The sequence below is a fragment of the Larus michahellis genome, chromosome 15 (assembly GCF_964199755.1).
Source record: "Larus michahellis chromosome 15, bLarMic1.1, whole genome shotgun sequence".
Classification (NCBI taxonomy): Eukaryota; Metazoa; Chordata; class Aves; order Charadriiformes; family Laridae; genus Larus; species Larus michahellis.
This window is the reverse complement of record NC_133910.1, coordinates 6,754,671-6,773,310: the sequence shown is the minus strand read 5'-3', so window position 1 is coordinate 6,773,310 and position 18,640 is coordinate 6,754,671. Positions and strand designations below refer to the sequence as shown.

Genomic DNA, 18,640 nt, shown 5'->3' with positions numbered 1-18,640 from the left:
CAGAATAACATTATTGCTGCAAATGAAGCCATTCAGTACAGAGGAGTTCAGAAGGTTGAGTGAGCAGGCCAAGTCATCTTCTGTTTGGAAACGCTTTAGAAGAGAACAGGACTGAGGGAATCCATTTGGAAGTATTTGTAATTACCGAAATTAATTTTAAACTTTCCTCATTTTCACACCTGTGAAGAGAGAGTATTAGAAGTCTTCCCTCTTCTTTTCCCCCAAGAAAACCAACAACTCACCAACTAGGTTCATAAAAGCAGCTGTCTCAAAATGCTCAGTTGCCCCTGTCAGCAATTCTTTGTCCCAGAGCCAGTTTGGGGAAATATCTTGTACCAAGGAAAGGAGGACTGCAATGACACATTTCGTAGATGAATAGGGCTGGGAAGGAGAGGATGGAGGGGTTTCTGTGAGACAGAGAGGAACATGGGTGCAACATGCCCTAGAACACTCCTCTGAGTTATTTTCTTGCTAACAAGAAGACAACTCCATTACTTTGTGAGGATTGGCAAAATTCATGTGCCTGCTTTGAGACCCTGCTGACACTAGTTGTTGAATACTGTCCTCCTGACCAAATTCCAAGAGGTGGCATATAGGGCTGTACCCAGGTTTTACTGAGCCTTTGTCAGTCCTGGGGGTTAAATGTTGCACGTTACAGAAGATGCACCTAGCAAAAGTCATTAGAAAATTGAAGTACTGAAACCATAAAACTCACAAGAGCAGCTGTTATTTTCTGGCAGTCTCTGAAAAAGCTGGTTTTCTTAAAAAGCATAGCTTTAGTGGGTTGTGGGCATTGCAAATACCTTGTGTTTCTTCTTGTTTCAGATAAACAAAAGGAAAATGAAAAGTTAAGAGAATCTCTTTCTAAAAAGAACGCAATCATTGAGCATCTTCATGAAGATTATGAATGCATCAAGAAAGAAAATGGAAGGTTACAAAAACAAATTGGCCAAAAGGAGGATGAAACCAGATATCTAACTTGTCAAATTTACAGCAGTCGTAATGAATTAAACAGGTAGTGATTCTGCCCACATTTAGACATTTAGAGAAGAAAATTGTCAGTGTGACAAACATGTGTTTAGCCATAGCCATTAACATTAACGAGGTGCATAGGTATATTCAAAAGGCAAACAAAGAATTATGGAGGAAAGGGGAATGGATTTAGATTTTGAAACAAGAGGTAAGAATTTAACTTCTAACTTAGCCATTTATTGTGACTTAACAGGTTGCAAACAGAAATTAACGCAAAGCAACATCAGCTCTCTGAGAATGAGAAGTTACTGCAGTCACTCCGAAGTGAGATCAAGGTTTATGAAAAGTTGGAAGAAGCAAGAAGGAAGAGTACAGGTATAAATGCACAATTATTTCCATACCTTTACCCCTTGCAACCCTTCCCTCTCTGAATATGATCTTGTCAAAGGACAGTAGGGCTAGGTCTCTGTTTCTTTGCTTCTGCTTGTGTCTGCTACGCAAAGTAGAACTGACAACTTGATGATAAAATGCTGCTTTTTACTTGGAGGTGTAACTGCGAGGTTGAGATGTGTGATATGCTCTGACTAGGCACACCTAAGTTTCATTTAACTTTAGTTAAGCTAAAACCAAATATTGACGATTCAGTGGCTCAGGCCGGATAAGCTTCATGGGGATCTTAGATAGTTACTTGTCATCTGAATACATGCTGCTGCATCCTCATAGGCAGTGCTTACTCACAGAGCTTGTGCTTTCTCTTGTCTGAATGCGAGGATAGTGTCTTCTCCCTTGGGCTGGGGACAGGTGCTGGCACTGCTTTCCGAAGGAGCCGTTTAATAATTTCCTGTCCGCTTTTCTGTCACTAAAGGTGAGGGGTAGGAATGAGACTTACATGAGTTCTTCCTACCCCTTTTAAGGAAGCTATGCCACCACATGGTTAGGTGACATGGTTAGGTAAAAAAGTGGAATGCTGTTCATTGCTGCGTACGCGTTATAGGAGCCAGCAAATTTCCCATTGGAAGTTGTTGTAAAAGTTGGTTATGTTTTTTTTCTTCCTGCTACTTTAAGTAATATGCCCTGCTGTCACTGTATGTCATGCCTAGCTGCAGGAGAAGAGCCCTGTTGGCATAAGGCTTTAAGCCAAAGTTGGCTCAGGGATGAAGTAAGTCTCCTTGCAGAACTGGTAATGTAATTAGAGAGCAGCAGCACCCTCCTCGTGCAGCTGAGCCCCCTCTCACTGTCGGGAGAACAGTTTGCTTTCAGCATGGAAAGAATACATGGAATTGTTTGTGTACTGACCTCCTCCTATGAAAAGACGAACACAGCCCTTGCTTTTTTTCAGGTTCAGATTTGTTCCTCCGGTTGCCAGGTGATCACTATTTTCTTTTTTCTTCTGTGTATAAAATTAAACTTCCCATTCTACTTCTTCCCTCCTCCACACTCTGAGATTACACATACCTTTTTCTTTCCCCAGACTGTGTGTTAATGCACTTCAAATTTTGTAAATCCTCTTCATTCTCTTTTTATTATATTTTTTTGCTTTTGGTATGAGACTTATTAGCTTTTATGGACAAAGTGAAAAATAATTTTCAGCTCTTTAAATCTTTCGAGGGTAGAAGCAATTAAGACATTCTTTTTTGTCAAACCATTATCTTAATGCTGTTTGTAGTTAATTCTTAATATTGAGGATAAATCTGGCTATAATTTACTTGCTCAGCATTCTGATAATGGCTAATATTGTTTTAATTGTTAAAGATGTTAAGTCTTTCTTTTGAAATTGTCTCAGATCCCAGATGTGATGCATCAGAAGAATTCCGAAAAGATCAGAATAATCCACTTGACTTACATGAACTGTTGACTGAAATACAGAGTTTGCGAGTGCAGCTCGAAAGAAGCATAGAGACAAACAAGTCTTTGCATGAAAAATTAGAGGAACAGCTTTCAAAAGAAAAGAGAGAGGAAGTGGGATCGGTGTCAGCTGTGAATATCAACTATCTTTTCAAACAAGAATCTCAGCATTATGCAGGAATGAATGGTACTGTGCCATACATGCTTTTGTTATGCTGTAGAACCTGTGCCTTGTTCTTTAAAAATGCTCTTAAAGCCTTATACAACATCAGCTGTACTTTTGGGAGCTGCCCATCAGCCTTTCACATCCCTTTCCTGTTAGAGCTGTTAGTGCACGGGCAGGTGAAATGCAAACTGCAGCCTTAGAGCCTCCAACTGTCACTTCCTTTTCATTCAAGAGCAGCATTTGCAGAGGGTCTCTGGGATGGAAGGATGCCTACATTAAATTGCCATAAATTTTGCTTACCTGGGGGTTCTTTTTTTAATGCAGAGCTCTATAGCATTTGCTAAGGGTGAGCATGTATTACTCAAGTATGATCAATAAGTGCACTAAATGGTCTTTGTATAAATCAGCTGTCCCCTTTTTGCCCTTGAGGGATAGTTTACCTTTATTTCAATCACTGTTAAGTGATACCGTTTTAGCAAATCAGGGAAAATGTAGTGTTTACATTCAGGGTTAGATTATTGTCCCAATATAGAGGTCCATGGGCTAGAGAGGGCACAAGAATGTTGTTCTTTGCTGCTAAAATACTCTCCATAGTAACAGCTTTCCATACTTGCAGTGTAAAGCCACCTCTCCTACTGCCTGTGCAGGGATGTGTTGTGTTATGGGAGCCAGTAATAATGGGGGTTTGGGGTCCATACGCTTCACCTGCACGTGCATACCTCAATCTTGGGCACCGCACAGAGCGAGCAGCTCCAGCCAGAGCATTAGCGTGAGAGCTCATGAGACGCGACAGGGTTTTTTACCACCTTACTACTTTTGTGGTTCCATCGTGTCCAATCAGAATCATATTTCAGATGAAATACATAATGAGCATAACTCTGCGCTCCTCTGTACAAGTACGAAAGATGTGGAATGTAGCCAATAACATTTGCTACCGTGCTCTGTGCACTTTATACCTGAACGCTAAATTACGGTCGTGTGCTCCAAATGGGGATGGTTCCTTAGGGACAGTCGTCATCAAGTAGGTGTGGAACAGCTGTCATGGGGAACTTGTACCACCAGTATCCCCAGATTGCATTTGTTCCTGGTTAGTTTCTAGGTAGAATCCTAAATGTTGCTTTTGACCTGCATCAGGCAGAGTAGATTGGAGCTGGAGAAGCTCGTTATTTCTTTGACAAAATGGTGAATGGAGTTACAATGGCTTGGTTTGATGTGGACCAGAAAGACTCCTTGGCATGTCAACATCTGAATTTGTTACCTTTCTAGAGGTACTGTGGTTAGTCTTTACTCATAGGTACTTAGGGAATTTGGAAGTTCTGGAGAGAGGGAATATAAATACGATCTTAAGTGTGGTATAGCTGTGGAGAGAGTCATACTTTTTGTGGAGTTAATGGGAAGCTTGCATTTGTTGATTAAAATGTCTTCATCAGGATGTATTTTAGTTTTTCTGACTATGATTTGATTTTGGGAGATATCTAGAACTTCGGCTAGATGCTAAAAATATTAATGTAGGTAAATAGTGGAAGATACATGGCATGGTACTAGAAAATGAGCTGTGTTTTCCTGCTTCCTGAGTCCAAGTGCAGCATCAGCAAAAAAACCCCAGGAACAGAAGTAGAGCCAAGAAGTGTTTTTTTAATGCATGTTAACTTCTACTGATCTACTCTTCCTTGTCCTGTTTTTGTCTATAGAAAATCTTTGCAAATGCCCTGCTACCAGCAGAAACGTTTGTGAGCTGCAGAAACACGGATGTTGCACTTCGCTAGTGAAAACAGGTACATCCAAAAAGTATCTCAAACGTGCGTGTTATCAGTATCCCAGACTTGCTGTTTAAGAGAAGTTTAATGTCCATTAATCCTATATGTAAGGAGAAAAAAAATTAAACACTCTTTCCATCCCAGGTACGCACTCAGCCTCTAAAGACGATGTAGACAGCACTTCACGCTGCAGCAGCACTTCATCTTCCAGTACGGCCTGTACCCCTCGTCTTGTGCCTGGGCATCGCATGTGGGCAGACAAAAACGGGCGCCACGTTCTTGGCTTGATAGAGGATTATAATGCTCTGCGGAAACAGATTTCAGAAGGGCAACAGGCTTTAGCAGAAATGGAGATTTCTTTACAAGAGGTCACTGGTATGAAACTGCAGGAGCCTGGAATAAAGGTAAACAGTGTAAACTGTTGGAGGATGGTGAATTTTACCTAGAGGTGCAAAATGTATAGGCTGCAAAAGCGAAAAACAAGGTTAATGGTGCAGCAGACACCATTAACTGAATAACTCTTGCCAGGACACCTCAACCTCGACAGCCCAAGTCTCATCTAGATGCAGGCACCTATTTGTGATTCTGGGTTAATGAGGCTACGGATAAGTTAGTTAATTCTGGTCCTTTAGTAAGCAATCTCACTTTTACTTGCAACTTGAAATGAGGTGAAACTACTTACTTTTACTACGGAAACTGGTGATTGTTACACTGGAAATGATAAGAAAGCCAAACAAAAAAAAACAACAAAAAACCCCACATAAAACTCTAAAAAGCTTTAGAAAGGGCTTAAACTAGGGGCATGTGTCAGTAACCTAAGGATAAAAATAATTAAGGAGATTTTCTTGTAATGAAGACTTGGGATAAACACAGGGAATATGAGACAGTTAAAAGAAATCTGATCTACAGATGCCAAAGTTCCTCACTTAACTTGTATTCAGCCCTTCAGTAACACCAGGTGATAACTGTACATTAATGATTGATGTATGCTAATGAAGGTCGTTTCATATTGGGGAAGCTTTTTAATATTTTCCCACTTCCTGGTGTCAGTGGAACACTTTAGCAATATCAGTAGCTAGTCTAGAAACTTGAATATCTCATTAATGATCAAATATTGCCTTCTAAGACACAGTGTATCATCCTTTCTGCATCGTGTGTGACACAGTGCTATCAAGTCACGGCGCTCTTGCTGTAATCTTAAACATAATTCTTAAACCAATAAAATGTTTGCCTTGTATTGGATAACGTCAGTCCTTTTCCTCTAGTATCGGGAGAACAACTGGTGTTTAAGTATGGTATTTTTTTCTTATTTAATATTGTTAATTTCTGGATACAGTTAATGATAGCATATTTGGGGTGGATTGAATAAGACAAATCTACCTACAATAGTCAACAAAAGGGAAGGAATAAACTGTATGTGTTCGTGGCAGCTAATAAAGGAACTAAGAAACTTAAACCACAACAGGAAAGGCTTGGATCTGGCATTTAGAACAACGTGCCAGTGGTAAGAATAGTGAAACACTGCAATGGAGGCTGCTCAGAGACACCGTTACTGGAGGCGCTTTTAAAACCAGATTACAGGAATGTTTGAATAATCACATGTAATGCTGTCCTGCCTTGGAGTGGGAAAGTAAACTAGGTGACTAATGGAGCTCCTTTTCACCCCTGTGATTTTATGATAATATTACTGTTGTAAAAAAACACGCTCACTGCTCTTCAAAAACCAGAAGGGCTTAACCGCATGGATAAATTCACGCTACTTATTTTTCTAGTTATAATTAGTAAAGGTATTGAAGATGCAGTCTTCAAAAACTCTGAAATTCTTTTTGTGGTATCACATGTGTGCTCACACAGTAAAAGTATGTCTGAATGACACTTAAGACTCTCTGAAGTATCATATATTTTCAAATGACCTAGTTAAGATACTGATAATGACTGAAAAAGTAATCTAAGTTTTTAACTTGTTTTGTTGGTGTAAAGATAAAAGCAGTAAGTTTCACCATTTGCAGTTTCCTATCAAGCTTTACATCACTGAAGTTTCAAACTACTTAGCAAATGGGATATTTTATGTGACAGGAGGATTCTGGTTAGATAACAATGCTAAATAAGCATTCAAATTATATGCTGCGTGGGGCAGGAACTGTGAATGCTTTTCTTTCATTCTCCTTCCCCCTTCTGTATCACCATTGCTTTGGTAATTCATTTGCTCCCCTTGCATTCTTTCCCTCCTTTATTTCACATTTATGCCATTTCTTCAATTTCGTTTTCTCATCTGTCAGCAGAGGAAAACATTTTATGTGTGTCCTGATAGTTATTTTAGCATTAAGTGGAACAGTTTAAAGGGTCTGCTAAGGAAGAAACATCTATATTGCTTAAATTGATGTCTGTAATCATTTGACTTTCAAATAATGTGACACGAAATGCAAATGGAGAAAGAAGAGAGTTGCCAGCTATTACCATGTGGTGTAGCAAATCTAGTAAATATAATGTATTATTAATCACGGTTATTGATTAGGATAAATCCCCTTCCTCCCTGAAATTCTCAGATAATGCATAATTCAGCACTCTTTGTAAACTAACAAATTAGCTTTTGTGGCACACAATAGCTGTGTACATCATCTTAAATATGAAATCATACCAACTGGATTTAAACCATTAATTAAGATTACATTTTTGTGATGTTTTAAGCATAAAATATAATACGACTCTAATCTTACGATGTAGGTACCAGACCAGGCATCGCTGCATGGCTTTTCCGCCAATACTCACAGAGTACAACAGATTTTAGAGGAGGCTGCACGTTTACTGAAACTTCTCTGGAGGGTTTCCCTTCCGCTGAAAGCTGTACACGGTACTACTCACGGCACTCAGGTACTACTGTGTTTCGTTTTGGTTTGCGTTTTGCGGGGTTTGTTAACTGTTGTTATGTGTCAAGGAAGACGCACCAGTTAGGAACGTGTCCTTTGGGAAAACCTTTTGAAAATCATGAACCCAGGATGCCCGGTCTCAGGACACGTGGATTTAGTTACCTCTCAGCACTGAAGGCTAAGGCTGAGTGTGTGCTGGCTTTATTTACAAAATACTTTATATTAAAGATAAAATCTGTAACCCTGTTACATGATATTCAGGAAACCTAGGCAGGTGGCAAACATTCCATTTCAACGAGAAGAGGTTTGGACTCCCTATTATAGAACCAAATTCAATTTGATTATGTATATACTAGTAACAACAGAAACTTCAGCAACTTCGATGTAATCTGAGCTACGTTTTCCTTTTACGTTTTTGATGCCTAAGCTGTAAAATTGGATGCTTTTTTAAAAGTGTGACAAAACCTCGAGACAAGTTTTATAACATTTTAACTAAAAAGGATTGCACTATGTAAATGAGTGAAAGTAAGCTGAATGAGGAATGAAGTATCTATACTGTCATAGTACCAGCACTCAGTAATGAAACTGTTTCAAACTCTGGCTTTAAAATAAATCTAAAGTGTTTTCACTGAGGTTTTTGCATGTGTTTAAGGGAAGCAGGATAGTGATGAAAAAAACCCCCAAACTCTAGGAAAGTAACCGTTTTATATATAATTTTAATAACATTTTTGATGTTATTTTCTAGCATCCTCAATTGTGTAAAATCACAAAAGCAGTAAGAATGAACTGTGCTTCATATTGAATATATTCAACTGAATATATTCACTAATGTTTCAGCTCCATATTTGGAATATTTCCGTTTGTATCCTGGTGTGTATAGTCTATATAAGACAGCTGCATGTTGGCCTTGATTGCAGTATCTGCACGTATCACACACACGCAGGCCTTTTAGTATGTAGGTGATGCATCTAATGCTTTACTGTCCACACCTTCTTGATCTGGATCAGTCACTTCTGAAAATCCGACTTCAACGTGTGGGGGATCTGAGTTCCCAGGACTGCACCTAATTAGAGCCTAATAGAATCTTATCCGACATCCTGAGATCTTAAGGATATTAGATTGCTTCTCATGTCTTAAATGCAGTATATGAAAGAATGTCTCTTGAAGATTGATTCTAAAAGATACTGAGTGATTCTAAAAGATCACTGCCTTCTCTTCAGCCCCACAGGAGATGTGAGTAATCAGTTCTTCTGAAGAGCTAAACGCGAGGGGCGAATTCCAGAGAACAGTATTATTTAACAAGTGGCACAACAAGAAAAAAATATGTACGAGCTTAAGTTTGTGTGAGGATCCAGATGAGTGATACTGGCAGACTATATCAGGGATACTCAGAGTACTGTTTTACAACTTGGTTGGAATTGGTGGTGAAAACAGAACCTAAACTAATGATACTGTCAAATAATTTTGCAATAAAGCTGTCCCGGTCACTTGTACAATGCCTTTTAGCCCTTTGATAAAGGCAGCATCAACTATTAACAGAACTCTAGGGAAGGAACATGGAAGTTCTGGACCTGGCAGACAGGATACTTGCTGATCCCATAGCACTGGCCTTCGTTAGATTTTCTAGTTGAGGCGAGGAAAAAAAAAAGGAGAGAGGAATGGAAGTTTAAAAACAAAAGTAAGCACTGGTGTTAAGACTTTTCTCAGACTAACAGAAAAATTAATAAAAGCCAGCTAAGAATTGTAGTTGTCTCCTGGCAGATGTCATAATCATATGTCATTGGGGATGGGAGTGCGGAAGGACAGGCACTAAGCGATGTTTCACTCCTTTAAGTTGTTCATACTCTAAGGAAGCTCGAGGGCTCTTGTACAAAAGTATTGAGCAATTCGCAATGTACAAAGTACTTTTATGTAATACTGTAATGTGATATTTTCTTCTCTCAATTTAGGATGAAGGAATGAAAGCAGAAATATTTAGATTACGTAAGAAATTGTCTGAGCAAGAGAAGAAGTTACATAGCACAGTCAAACGCTTGCACTCCACAAACCAGCTGAAGGAGAACATGGAGAAAGTCATCATTGACCAGTGTAAGTGTATGCTTTATTATTGGTTCTTGTTTTATTTTTGTAGTCCGTGGCTACCTCTAAAATTGGAGAAACAACAAAATGAATATAGGCACCTGTTCTTCTGCAAGCGCTGACTGGTGTTTCCTTGTGTGCGCTCAGTTGTTAGTGACAAACAGTTCATGAGGTTCAGACTGTACAGGACTGGTGGAGCCTCACTCAAATGGAAAGACGTTGCCCAACTACAGAAGGCTGCATAGAACATCATGAGAAGCAGTTCATGGTTTTACCCAACTCACTGATAAATGTGTCAATCCATGCAGCTGCCACTAATTGCCACTAATTACTTGAGTTTACTCCATTTCAGATACTGCCATTCCCCAAGTTTTCTATCCTACGACAGTTCCTGACAGAGGCAAAGTTACTGTTGCTGTGCACCATTCCAGCCAAAGTTTTTGACACTGTCCTGCTCAAAATTGTGATTTTGCCTCAATTTTGATAAATGTGGAATTAGGCTTTTAGATTTTGTGGGGTGCTTCTCTGTTGTGTGTGTTGCACGAGATAGCTGCATACTGGGAAAAGCCAAAGCAGCAGCAAAGGAGATTTGTTAATGCTTTACACCAGACTGAGAAGTGCAAGAGAACAGAAGGCTCAGAACAAGGGAAAGAAAAGCTTACTGTGAGTCATTTTTAAAGAAAAATGAGGACATGCTGTGAAATGGTATTTTACCCTTAGCAGCCGTATCTAAAAAATTATCTGGAAACATGAAAACAAGTGGGACATGGGCTGTATTGTAGCTGCGTTAAACCAGGCGTCTGAAGAGATTCTGCTTTAGAGTTTAATCACTCATCAGAAGAGATCTGAATGGAGCTAAACTCCTCTACCTTCATGCTATGGCAATGTGCATATGCAGGAAGAGGATTTAATTTTCTTCTTAAAAAAAAAAAAATAAAAATCTATCCTTACCTTCTCTTAAGAGGTGGGACTAAATGACTCATTAGTCTGTGCTGGATGGCATTTGTGTTATCAGTAATTCAACTAGACTGTAAAATGTTACACATCATACAAAGTTATGAAAATGGCCATAATACTATAAGTTACTCAAGTCATTTAAATGCAATGTAGAGGAATAAATGTTATTTTGCTCCATAGCCCGTAATTTTTATATCTAAGGGACATGTATCTTCTGCCTGCAGATTATTTTTTATTTTAAGCATTCATGGGCTGGTTTTTGTTGTATTAAATGATGTACCAGTTACTTATATTAAATCCAAAAATATGCTTTGTTCAGGTTTTAAAGTTAAATAGCTCAGTTTGGGGTTGTCATATAAAAATCAAAGCTATTCTATTATGTCTGTCCAAATAATATCCCTGGGGTAGATTTACTGGTTTAGTTCGGTCAGTCCCTAGTTCCAGTGACATCTCAGACGTACTGGGTGATTTCGGTAGTGCTGGGCAGAGTATAAATCAACACAGAGATTTTACCCTTATGGCCAAAATGTTATCCCCACAGCCACTCCATCCACCCATACTTTCAAAAAAAGAAAACGGCACATCATCTCCCCCTTATTTTGCTCACTCCTTTTCAGGGCATTCAACCTCATCTGAACCAGGTCCTAATAAAACAAAGCCTGCATTTTCTGAAATCTCCTTAATGCAAACTACTGCCTGGCTAGCAGCAGCTTCACTGTTAGTGTCACAGCTTCGAAATTCTCTTCATGTGCTGAATTTAATATTTTTGATTTAGAAAAATCTAGTTTGCCAGGTGAAATGAATTTACTAGCGGAGTTCTTTATGAGCAGAGTGCACTCTGCTACACAGGAAGACATCTAGATACGATTTTCTGTAAGTTTCATTGATTATGGGAATTATGGATGTCAAGTTACCTTTGCCTTAAAGAGCAATTTCCGAAATGTTTCTAAATTGCATCTGTGCACAAATTCCTGACCAAATGTACAACAAAACTGATGAATCATGTGAAGCTGTTGGATTTCGTTAGGATGCTTACACTTGTTTTTTGTTATTTCTTCCTTTCTCCTTTTGCTTGTGAGAAAGCGAAGGCATGGCAGCAGGTGACCTTGCCTGCCTTCGTTCTCCAAACATCCTGTTAGCTGGCCACTCCACTGAGGGTATTCAGGTTCCCTCTGTTATTTAGTTGAGCATTCCTGAATATATTTAGAAGCAGAGACTGGAACGTTCTTGTGGCTCCGAGTCTTCTGTGTGCTTTCTCTGGCGAGAGAAACTCATTGCTTATAAACCTCATCTGAACCTCTGAACGTGTAACAATGCAGTGCCAAATTGCAGTAATCTGCCAAGGGTATAATTATCTCATGACAGCTATACCCTTGGAGTTGTTGGGTTCTTATTATTGTAATGAAAAATCTTTATTATGGCTAAACTGTTTATTTTTGAGACTGGAATATTAAAGTGGTACTTGTGAATGGTATTTTTCAGCAGTTACGGAGCTGACACAGATTAAAGAATCACATATTTAACCTGACATTTCTAAATAGCAGGTTTGTTTAGAAGCATCCCCTCCTCCGTTCGCAGGTCCCGCACTGTCCCTGCAGAGGCAGAGTAGCTCGATGAGTAGAGGACACTTGGAACCCTTCAGAGCAAGCCGCTGACATGATTTCCCCTAAGCCTACATTGGCTGCCTTGTCCTTGAACTACTGGAGGAGCTGGACGATTTCTTTCGCCATCTGTCCTCTTCCCAGCCCAGCGTCCCCCATACCCTCTCACTGCACAATTTTTCTCCCCCTCCTGCTAACCAACCCCCCTAGCCCAAGCAGGCTACCTAATAGATCAACTGTAGTTAGCTCATGCACCATCTCCCCTTTAAATTTAGGTTTTGACTGGATATTAGGAAAAATTTGTGCACTGAAAGGGTTATTAAGGATTGGAACAGGCTGCCCAGGGCAGTGGTGGAGTCACCATCCCTGGAGGTTTTTAAAAGACGGGCAGACGTGGTGCTGAGGAACATGGGTTAGTGATGGTTTTTGTCAGGGTCAGGTTGATGGTTGGACTAGATGATCCGAAAGGTCCCTTCCAACCCAGACAATTCTATGATTCTAAAATTAAGAGAAAGTCTTCCTTTGCTGACTTGGAAGCAGGGAACCAGGGGATGAGTGTCACAGGGGGCTGTTCGTATCTGCAGCGTTACATGCAGTGATGAGCTGTGTGTGGTTTCACATGTATCATTCTTGCTATGGTAGAAAAACTTTAAAAACACTTCCCTGATGTTTCAATCTGAAAAGCCGATTACGTGCTCGATGGCATGTAGACTGGGGGTAGGAAATGGCATTCTCCTGGTGGCGGCGCTTCAGTCCTGCCCTGCGCTCCCGAGCGAGTCCTTCTGCTCTGCCCCTAACTCTGGTTGTCCAGCGCTGCCCCGTCGTCTGGGGTTGGTGCCAGCGGAGGGTTGTACATCAGCCCGAGCTTCTGAACGGGAGTCAGGAGGGAGGAACGGCTCTGGAGTTTGGGGAGTAGGAAAGTTGATGTGGTGGTGGGGGGGTCTGTACGACTGCCTGGTCACTGCCCGTAATGTAGATGCGAGTTCCTACGTTATTTACTATTTGGTCATAAGATGCGAATACAGGGAATATAGAAAGACTCTGCACTATTCTTTTTAATCTCCTCATTCTTTCCAGTGGTTTTAACTCATGATGTCTTGAAGAAGGCTAGAGGAAACCTGGAAGTAAGTAAAATTTTTCCTCACATTTAATTCTTTGGTATATACTCATTAGAAATATGCATTGCTGTGTCAGTAGTATTTTGCAGAATTAGTCTGTTTTGCTTTAGGTTTGCTACCTAATCAAGTCTGGGTGACAGCAGTTTAGTATGATAAATAATCTCCAATGTTTGATGTTTAAATTAGAGTTTTATGACTGACCACGTAAACAGCTAAACCTCTTTTTTGAAGCTTTACCTAGATTAATATTCATGTCTGTCATCTTCTTCTAGTAGTTTATTTTCAGCAGATCACAGTCCAATAACCTGTCTACTGAATAAGTTCACAAAAGACACCCTTATTTAAAGCTTGTGTATGTGTTAATAACCGGTGGTGCTTTTTTTTTCTTAAAAAAAAAAAAAAAAAAAGACCCAGTAGGCAAAGCTTTTGCAAACAGCTATTTGCTAATGCAGGGTATTAAATTAGTTTGAGTGTTTAGGTAATCACTGTTCAGATTTGATTTCTCACAGAAGGTTCAGACTTTACTCCCGGAAGGATGTAATACACTCCTTGACTCCTAAATCCCATCCTTCTCCTTACTGCGCTCTGAATGATCGTACATTTCCCAGCCTCTCCTTAAACCTTCCTCTCCCCTTTTCCGTGGATCTCCCGTGCCCTCCGCGGCGGCACCTCCAGGACCGCGGCCCCGGGCAGCTGCTCTGCTCTTGGCTCAGCCACACCAGAGTTAGAAAGTGAGGGCATTAAAAAGTCCTTCTGCTTACAGAAGTCCTCTCAATTGAATTTAAAGATTTGCTGAACACAGAAGCTCGTATTTGCACATCCGTTTGCAACATTATGGCCCAGGGGTAAGGACAAATTGTGTGCATTTTAAGTACTGTAAAATAGTAATAATTACGGCTTTTCTACCCAGGTCCCGGCGGCTGAGAATCAAAAGTCCCCTTCCCATACCAGCAAAAAGAGGATTATTTGAAGGAGAAAGTTCCACTGGTACAGACTGGTCCTGTGATTGTTATTTGCTTCTTTACGCCTTACTATTTATTGATGTAAAAATGTTTGTTCAGCTCTTTTAATGCAATCAGCCTTTGACCAAAAAAAAAAAAAAAACCAGACAAAAAAGAAATCTTTTGGAAGATAACTTATTTAACATTTTTCTGTACTGTAAAAGATTGTTTTTAATATTTATTACTGAAGCAAGGTACTGGAGGTATTGAAGAAAAATCCAGATTTTTTTTTTTTTAAAGTTAGCTCATTTAAAATTTTATATTTGTACTTGTCATGTTATAAAAGTATTTGTTTGTATAGTCAAACAGGTCCTGAAAGAATCAAAAATCACCTTCCAGACTGTTTCTCTACTGCTAAAAGAATGTAGGTTAAAAAAAAAAAAAATCAGAATAATTCTGCCAGTTGTCATTGTTTTGTAGCAATGTGAGAAATGTTCAATATTTTAAAGCATTTTAAACATATCTGGAAGATTCTTCTGGAAGCTGCCTGATGCTGAGCTTTCTTGTTGCCCTATTAGGAATGTAGATTGATGGTAGGTCTGAAAATATTACTTCGAATCAGACAATTAAAAAGAAAAATAATCACAAACATGTTTGTGTTATTTTGTTTAAAACCGGATTTTGAGCACTTACTTACAGAACAAAGACGCCACGTCAGACCGTTTGTTTCCAGAGCTCAAGCGCGATGAAGCCCGTCCTTGGCAGCGGGGTCTGGAGGTGCGGTGGAAGGGCTCGTCCTGCCTGAGCGGGGCTGCTGGAAACTGGCTTTAAGAAGCCACAATCGAAGGCCGTCCTGCTGTGGGCAAAACATTGGTGTCATCCCTGTCCCCCTCCAGCCTCCCCGAGATCTGGACAGAAGGAACAGGCTGCCCAGGGAAGGGGTGGAATCGCCATCCCTGGAGGGATTTAAAAGCCGGGCAGCCGTGGTGCTGGGGGACGTGGGCTGCTGGTGGTTGGGAGCGTGAGGTTGATGGTTGGACTCGACGATCTGAAAGGTCCGTTCCAACCCAGACCGTTGTATGATTCTAAGGCTACGTGGGGGACACAACCAAACAGTTTTGAAATCCATTTTTTCTGCTAAAAACTCTGAAAAATGGTTCTCAAATTTAAATAAGTCTTTTTAATATGGGTTCTTATGTCCCATATTGATACATTTAATACTGATATTTGGGCAAGGCCATAGAAGGTCAGTATAAAACATGCCTGATTATGCTTCCCTCGTGCTCACTCATCCTGCCCGGGGCCTTTTCAGTTTTGCCTTTGGTCTGAGCTGCCCGAGCACTCGTGTTCCCCGCAGAGCTGCTGACCTGGAGCCTGCCCGGGTGGCACAAAGTGAACTGGGAAAATAGGTTAGTTTAACCCCAACAGGACCATAACTGAAAGTGATTGTTGGTTACAAAAGTATGGTGCTATCGTGGCTTTACTGAACTAAATCAATTACACAAAGTGTGATTATTTATTTTTTCAACATTTTTTTCCCCAAGTTGATGATGTCCCGGTTTTACACGATGACTTGCCCTCGTCCACCCGAGGAAGTTAGCACCAGCTCTGGGAAATGTCAGCACAGGGTTGTGGTCCTTGGATGTTGCACTCTAGAGACCAATCGATCTGTAATAGGCTTCCACCAAAACTGAATTTGTGCTCGTTGAAACCTGGCCGTGGAGCTGGAGAGCTTGGCCATTGCCTTGTCCAAGAGCTGGGGGCTGCTCTGACTGGGCTGGTTGTACATGCAGAGGCTGAGACCAGTCCAAATACCTCCCCTCTTTCTTTCCACTAAAGCTTTGGTCCCTTCAAATTAGTTTCCCAACAATTTGCTGATATTCAGCTAACCGAATACCACACACGCTCTAAATCACTTTGCTTCTAAATCGTAAATGGTTGGAGCTGCTGCACCCTCCCTTTGGGCAGACCCGCGCTCCTGCGTCTGGGTGGCTGCTATCGCACAGGTCACTCGTAATGTGCTCCCTGTAGGGGTCAGCGGGATGGTTGGCCATATTCTGTCCTGCCGCACAGCCGTTGTGGGCTTTTATTAAAGAAAAACAACATAAAGCCACCCACGTTCAGAGTGCCCGCTTATGTGGTCCCTGGTATGACCAGCTTTTCCCAGTTCTCAGCCCTGGGCCTTCTCTGAAGTATGAAAACGGATTTAGTGGGAGGTGTCATGGCCTTCCTGGGGGCATCCTGCTCTGGGAAGCCTTACGGGCCTCGGAGATGCCAACCTCCAGCCCTTACCCCCACCTCACGTCCTGGCTGCTGAGCTCCTGCGCCTCCAGCCCGTCACGGGAAAAGAAAACTCAGTAAGGAAACGCCGCTGTCTTTAGCGGGCGGCAGGGGGAGGCAACCGCGTGTGTCTGGCTTAGAGGAAAGATGCCAGAAAAATTGGAAAAGTTAAAAATAAACTTCGCAAATTGAAAAGGGAGGAGGGGCAGAGGAAGAGCATGCAGTCAGACTTGTTCTTCAGTCTCTTCACACATTATTGTCCTCACAGCTCACTAAAAACGTCAAGTTAATTTTACTAAGTAGCTAAATTATAGACACTCAGATGTAATCAGAATCTGCTATACATTTCAACTTTCAAAATTAATCATCCTACGTTTTTGAGTTACAACACCTGAAGGAAACAGCTGTACATCTATATATAGCGCGCCCATGGCTCTTGGTCGTCTTGCAGCCTTTTTTCCCATTCCCCCCCCCCCCCCCCCAACACCATCTGTACCTAAAAAGAAATAAATAAATAAAACGTTTCCCTTTCTTGAGATTATTTGCCACTTACTTACTCCTTAACGGTCCCCGCTGTGCCCTCTCGGAGCGCTTCTCCTCACCCCTTTTTCCTTCCCATCAGCTCCAATCGCTGCTTCCAGCTCACGGCAGAGCATGGACACGGTCACGGCTGGGCTTTGGTTAACTGGGAGCGGGGGGAATACAGTATATCAGTACCTCTTTAAAAACATGATCCTACGAGATCCAAGTATTTCGTCTTAATGAGAAGCGCCTCTTAAACACACACAATTTACTGGGCCTGTTTAAAAATAATTAAAAAAAAACAAAAGAAAAAAGAAAAAAAAGCTTACCAGATGGAGGGCTGCAGAAGACAAAGCTTATGGAGTGTTAAACTTTGTTCCCATTAAACAAAATTAAATTTTCCTTTAAAAAATACTTACGCAGGAGGAAAATAAGCAGCATAAGGAAATAGCGTTAAAGGAGGGGCTGGTTTGCTCAGTGGGCTCCTGCCCGCGCTTCGGTTACGGGTTCGAGGTGACTTGAGCCATCGCTTGGGGGGGAGTCAGGGAGCAGCAGCCGAGTAGGCGCCGGGGACCCGCAGGGGGGGGGCTGTTGGCTTCACCCGCGACCTTGGACTTCTGCTTTTCTCCCAGGCTGTGGCTGTCTCCAACAGGATGCTGAAGGCCTGCGAGATTAAGGAAAAAAAAAAAATAAATACAAAAAGGTGGCACAAACAGCTTTTTTTCCTTGTCTTCAGGCCCCCTCCAACACGTGCAGCTATATACGGGCACTGAATAAAGGAACTCTTTAGTGCCCTTGAGGGCAGCGCAGCGCGGGCCGGACCCCCGCGGGTACGGCCAGCCCCGAGCCCTCCCTGCGGGGCGGCACGGCCAGGGGGGAGCCGCGCTCGCGGCTCAGGAACGACGGTGTAATTACCCCTGCCAAAGAGAACAAATAGAAATAATACCCAAAAATCGCAGGTGGTTGGCTGTATTAAAAATAAATCAGTGCTAATGCGTTCAAGCGGTTAAAAACAAAAGCGCAGCAGATCTGTGTGGTGTTTTCATCTCGGCAAAAGCTGCCGGGGCCATTTTTTGGGAGGGGGACGGGGAGGCTTTGGGGGATGGGGCTTGGGGGACAGTGACACAGGGTTATCGTGGGGCTGAGGCCGTGTCTTGAAAAATCCGAGCAGAGGGGGAACGCGCCCACTTGCCATTTTGGGTTTATTTTAACCACTCCTGACCTAGAGGAAAAGCGAATCCTGTCATCGCTTCCAAATGCAACAGAAATGACAATATGGAAAGGAAAACCTAAAAAAGAAAGCGGCGGCACTCGTCGGAATTCTATTGACACCAAAATCCTGATTTACAAGCAGCCAAAGCCTTGCCCTGACACTGCCAAACCCACCCCTGGCCCACGTCCCTCAGCACCACGTCTGCCCGGCTTTTAAATCCCTCCAGGGACGGCGATTCCACCCCTGCCCTGGGCAGCCTCTTCCAGTGTTTGACAACCCTTTCTGTGAAGAAATTTTTCCTAATATCCAACCTGAACCTCCC

At 41.6% G+C, this 18,640-nt stretch overlaps 1 protein-coding gene and 1 long non-coding RNA gene across 9 annotated transcripts in view; one reads left to right on the top strand and one right to left on the bottom strand.

Annotated features, from left to right (window-relative positions):
• Positions 1–14,986, top strand: part of CDK5RAP2 (CDK5 regulatory subunit associated protein 2) — an 83,960-nt gene extending 68,974 nt beyond the window's left edge. For 5 of the 6 annotated variants that reach the window (XM_074608455.1, XM_074608453.1, XM_074608456.1 and 2 more), the window contains 10 exons: positions 826–1,015; positions 1,226–1,347; positions 2,312–2,338; positions 2,756–3,004; positions 4,675–4,758; positions 4,885–5,144; positions 7,465–7,611; positions 9,557–9,695; positions 13,322–13,368; positions 14,273–14,986. In XM_074608455.1, the coding sequence (XP_074464556.1) occupies positions 826–1,015; positions 1,226–1,347; positions 2,312–2,338; positions 2,756–3,004; positions 4,675–4,758; positions 4,885–5,144; positions 7,465–7,611; positions 9,557–9,695; positions 13,322–13,368; positions 14,273–14,332 (1,325 nt within the window). In that variant the 3' untranslated portion in view covers positions 14,333–14,986. The remainder of the gene's footprint in view (positions 1–825; positions 1,016–1,225; positions 1,348–2,311; positions 2,339–2,755; positions 3,005–4,674; positions 4,759–4,884; positions 5,145–7,464; positions 7,612–9,556; positions 9,696–13,321; positions 13,369–14,272) is intronic. The other variant, XM_074608454.1, reaches the window with a different exon arrangement.
• Positions 4,545–18,640, bottom strand: part of LOC141751508 (uncharacterized) — a 35,378-nt gene continuing 21,282 nt past the window's right edge. Inside the window, exons 2-5 of one of the 3 annotated variants that reach the window (XR_012590014.1) lie at positions 17,525–17,769; positions 17,137–17,268; positions 15,001–15,159; positions 4,545–5,045 (exon numbers count right to left, since the gene is read on the bottom strand). This is a non-coding gene — a long non-coding RNA (uncharacterized LOC141751508). Of the gene's footprint in view, positions 5,134–15,000; positions 15,160–17,136; positions 17,269–17,524; positions 17,770–18,640 lie in introns of all 3 variants that reach the window. The other 2 variants (XR_012590012.1, XR_012590013.1) reach the window with 2 other exon arrangements.